Source organism: Alosa sapidissima, chromosome 13 (genome assembly GCF_018492685.1).
Source record: "Alosa sapidissima isolate fAloSap1 chromosome 13, fAloSap1.pri, whole genome shotgun sequence".
NCBI classification, from domain to species: Eukaryota; Metazoa; Chordata; class Actinopteri; order Clupeiformes; family Clupeidae; genus Alosa; species Alosa sapidissima.
The window spans coordinates 27,202,517-27,207,475 of NC_055969.1; the positions used below are offsets into that span (position 1 = coordinate 27,202,517).

The following is a 4,959-nucleotide window of genomic DNA, read 5'->3' on the forward strand; positions in this document are numbered from 1 at the left end:
TGTTTCCCATACATTGACTTATTTGTGGCGGCCCACCACAATATCAACATTGACCACCACACAATGATTTTCCAGGTTGTACTAAATTGTGCTTAAATCTGGTTAGCATCATAGCCAAGCTGTGCTAACTGGTTAAAAACTGTTCCATTCAATTTAATTCTGCAAACCAACCACCACAAATGGAATTCAGTTCTCTGGGAAACACTGAACCAGGCTTTCCCCCAGCAGCAGCAGCATAAGCCCCCCCTAACACTTTCCAGTTCTCCCCTATGTGGGCCAAAATGGGGACTTGATACTGTGAAATCCTTGAAGGTAATCCCTATACATCTTCCACACAAAGCCTTAATGGGCAACAATAACCCCTGGAAATGCCATCCGTTTGAAGCTGGTGTTATTGTGTGATGGCCGGGGCCGCTCCCGTAAGCATACCTGATTAATTAGTCGGTTGTTATGAATGCGCCGAGGATGATAAAGGCAAGCTTGGCTGTTTCCTGTTCTAAGGGAAAGGAAAGGTCATCTGTATCGCTGTCTGATGAGTCTGCCGCTTGCCCCAAAAATCCATTTACTCACTGGCTTTGCGGACATGTCACGAAGATATTCCGAGCAACAAGCAGCCAGGCAGGGAGCCAGGCAGGGACGCTTTGTGGTAGCAGTTGTAGTGTAAATGCTAATGCATCCTGATGTATCCCTGACAATCAAAGTTCTGATGGATGCGATGTAGGCAGAAACAAAATCTGAATCCACATGGTTTTTAACAGCTGTGCACCCATGGATAGATGGGTAAATAATGATGTGTCTCAGCTGTCCATTTGGGATCAGATCACCACAAGATGATCTGATCAGAAATGGAAACCAAATGTAAACAAGTGCTGTCACAGCAAACAGCTTGGCTGTCCAGCCAGCGCTGAATCAAATAACGTTACCTCAGGATGAACCAACGCTGAACCAACTAACGTTATCTCAAGAAGAGCCAGTGCTGAACCAACCAGAGTTACCTCAGGAGGCGCTAGTGCTGAACAAACTAAAGTTACCTCAGGAGGCGCTAGTGCTGAGTCATGTACCTTAGAGGCCTCAGGCCCTCCTCGTATTTCACCCTGCTAAGGGAATCCTACTGGACTGCAGCTTCAGTTACCGTAACAGCCCAGCATGACCATACATGTGTGCCCTCACTCTGTCAGAGATGGCACCATCCTCTCAATACTGTGCTCCCCACTAGAAGGAGTCAGAGATGGCACCACCCTCTCAATACTGTGCTCCTCACTGGAAGGAGACATTCACACTGACATGCTTTTTCCACCCCTGGGCGCTCAAATTTCAATTGCTGATTTGACGGTTGCGACACGGTCGTTAACTTTGAGCACCTTCTCACGTTTTTAGGAGCCCCGCATTTTTTCTGCTACCACCTCACTCATATAATCGTGAGGCTTCTAAAAGCGCTCAAAGTCAAAGTAAAAACGCTCAAAGTCAAAAATACTTCACCTTTTGAGGTCACATTTTTTTCAACAATGGGTAGTTGCTTGGCTATCTGTCTAAGCAAAATTAGGAAGCTAGCTATTTAGCTAAGTACAATGCATCACAGCAACAACATGTACATAATCAATTTCCACCGTGCGTTTTTCAACACTCACTTCTTAGAGGTGAAAAAAGTGTGTCAGTTTGGCCTATGTTTGGCCTATGTTCGTCAAGGTTAGAGAGGGAAGTGGGAGACAAGATAGATAGATAGATAGATAGATACTTTATTGATCCCCAGGGGAAATTCAAGAAGCAAGACTGCTGCAGTTCTGGCAGTGTGCTCTACTGTATTTGGCAGATGGGAGAGCTGGAACATCTGGTTGGGTTAGCCAGAGATGAAATATTATTAGTAGCATTAGCGCACTTACCCTTTTTGGACACTGCATGTCCCGGGCCAAGCTCAGCAGGAGCTCATGGGAAATGGGATCCACCAGGTTAAGGAAGGCAGCGTTCTTATACAAAATGTCATTGAGAGACGTACCCTCCAGTCCCAAATCCTAGAGAGACAGACAGAGAGGGAGAGGGAGACAGAAACACAGAGAGAGAGAGAATGAATGAGAAGGGCAGTGTTCCACAGTGAGATTCCACACATGAAATATTGTCCCCCTGCAGCAGACTGACACTTTAATCAGCCCACACTAGTCACAGCCTTCCCATGTGGACCTCACGGGCTCTGTGTGCCTACATGGGCACTTGGACATCATGCACGCAAGAGGGCATGTGTACCACCAGCGTTAATGAGGGCGATTACCAAACTGAGACAGAGAGAGAAACGGCTTAGTTCCCATTCCCAGAGACAGCGCTCACGCTCGCACTCGGCTTGTCAGTACTGCAGCGCAGTCCAGCACACCATCGGATCCGTATGTGGGCAGCTTATTAGCCGGGCAGCTTATTAGCCGGGCTTAGCGGCTAAGATCTCTGAACTCCGCTGCTCCTGAATCCGGTCTATCTTTTCTTCTGTTTTTTTTTTCTGTTTTCTTTTTTAGAGAGAGGGAGAGAGATTAAGAACAATCAAGAGAAAGAGAGAGGGAGATAGAGAAAGAGAGTGAGAGAGAGAGATTAAGAATGATTGAGAGAGAGAGAGAGAGAAGGACATAGAGAGAGACGGAGATAGAGAGAGAGAGAGAGAGAGAGAGAGAGAGAGAGAGAGAGAGAGAGAGAGTAATACTATTCAATGAACGATGTAAAACTAAGTACTATTGTTCACAAATCTCAGTGAAGTAATATGTTTATACAAATGTATCAGTTTAAAATATATGTATAATATATGTAATATAAAATATGTTTTGTCTCTGTAATTATTGCTGTTATGCCTTACCTTTAACATGTACCAATTGCTATGGCAATACAAGTATTCATTTGTCATGCCAATAAAGCAACTATTGAATTTTGAATTTTGAGAGAGAGAGAAAGAAAGAGAGAGAAAGTGAGAGAGAAAGAGGGGGAGAGTGAGAGATCCCAAGAGGATGTAGTTTGCTGTATGATGGGCCGGCTGGAGCTTTTTGTAGTGACACTGCGGAGCGCCGTAGCTGCAGGTGAAGTGCACACACACACACACACACACACACACACACACACACACACACACGCACGTGCAAGTGAAGCGCTGTCAGGGGGCGAGTGGAGAAGCAGCAGCCTGGATCAGCATCCACCCGCGGTGCAGACATAACGCTGGCAGACACTTCAAACGGCTTTAAACACACACACTCACATACACATACACACATGCGCACGCACGCACACACACACACACACACACACACACACACACACACACACACACATACACACACAAACACACAGACACACAAACGCGCATGTGCGCACACACACAGTGCCACACAAAAACACACACACACACACACAAATGTACCCATACACACAAACGTGTGGTTGGTCTGGGAACAGACACGCTGACAGTCAGTGAAAGCAGCATGAAAGCCGGGGCTTACTGTCAGAAACAGGACGGATTGTGCGGGGGGGAGAGCAGGAAAGGCTCCGTGGCAGGCGATGGGGAAAGCCCAGATCTTCCACATTGTTTTTGCCTTTTCGTTTCTCTTTCAGGTCCAGCCAGGCCTACAGTACATAGCTGCTGCTGCTGCTGCTGTTGCTGTTATTGCAGACAGCTCACAGCTTTATGGGGGAGAGGCTGGCACGGGGCCGACCCAGAGAACAGCACTCACTCTGGACCATCGGGTTGACGTCTGGCTCTCATATGGGCCGATCTGGATTAAGGGCCGTTCACACCAAGCACTGAATTGAACAAGTGAACTGAACAAGAACCTATAACTGAAAGTGACCCAGACAGTAACATTCTTCATGCCCTTATCATTACAGTTTATAGTCTGGACGTTGTCGCTCATATTAGCTAGAGTGATACTTTTTTGCCATTATCGTTATCATGTTGTTAGTGTGAACGGCCCTTTAGAGAGAAGCAGAGACTGGTTTAGATCTAGCCTGGATGTAACCTGGATTTGGACACAATCTAACTTGGATCTAATCTAGAACTAGCCTGGATCTAGCTTGGACATAGCCTGGAACTAGCCCGAATCTAGATCAACCTAGCCTGGATCTAGTTAATATCTGCCTCCACGAGAAAACTCCCATCAGCACTTTCTGCGGGTTGGCGGGCGAACGGGGGCCAAGGGGCATGTGGGCCTGATTTATGATGCCAGCGCTCCGGAATTCCCCGACACCTTGGCACGGCTGGCCTTTCTGTCTCCTCCTCCGGGCCCGACCCGAGCATCCATCACAGGCCAGGCAGCGTGCCAGCGTGCCAGCGTGCTAGTGTGCAAGCCAGCAGCCGTTACCGCCAAACCGTTACCACACACACGCGGGAGGCCAGTGGCGGATTACATAACCTTTTCAGCTACCGCCATTAATCTCACTCATACTGTTTTGTTGACTCCTGTCGGAGTGCCACGCACACACACACACACACACACACACACACACCACACACACCCCGGACACGCAGTCAGACACACACACACACACAAACACACACACACACCCCAGACACGCAGTCAAACACACACACCACACACACACACCCGCACACACACAGATACACAGATTCATACTGCTAGTATCCTCTTCAGATGCAGACTGTCTAGATAAATACCCTTAGTGAGGCAAACAAGAAAAATCACAATCAAACCCACAACCCTTAAAACCCGTTGTTTACCCGCCCATATGGCACATTCTCCCTGACACACAATGCACGTATCTCTGTACAGCCCCACCAATATCTGAAGCCAGGGGCATAACCACGAGGACGCGCGCTTATTTTAGGATTTGGTCCTCTCCTATCCGTTTGATGGATGTGAAATGACAAAGTCATAATCCTTTAGAAAGCACCCATTTAATTAGATGAATGGGAGGGAAAGAGAAAGACAGAGAAAGGAGAGAGAGAGAGAGAGAGAGAGAGAGAGGAAGAGAGAGAGA

At 47.4% G+C, this 4,959-nt stretch overlaps 1 protein-coding gene across 4 annotated transcripts in view; it reads right to left on the reverse strand.

The window, feature by feature from the left end:
* Nucleotides 1-4,959, reverse strand: part of lrrc75bb (leucine rich repeat containing 75Bb) — a 47,980-nt gene that overhangs the window by 33,232 nt on the left and 9,789 nt on the right. For all 4 annotated transcript variants that reach the window (XM_042058362.1, XM_042058363.1, XM_042058361.1 and 1 more), the window contains exon 2: nucleotides 1,881-2,009. In XM_042058362.1, coding sequence (XP_041914296.1) covers nucleotides 1,881-2,009 — 129 coding nt within the window. The remainder of the gene's footprint in view (nucleotides 1-1,880; nucleotides 2,010-4,959) is intronic.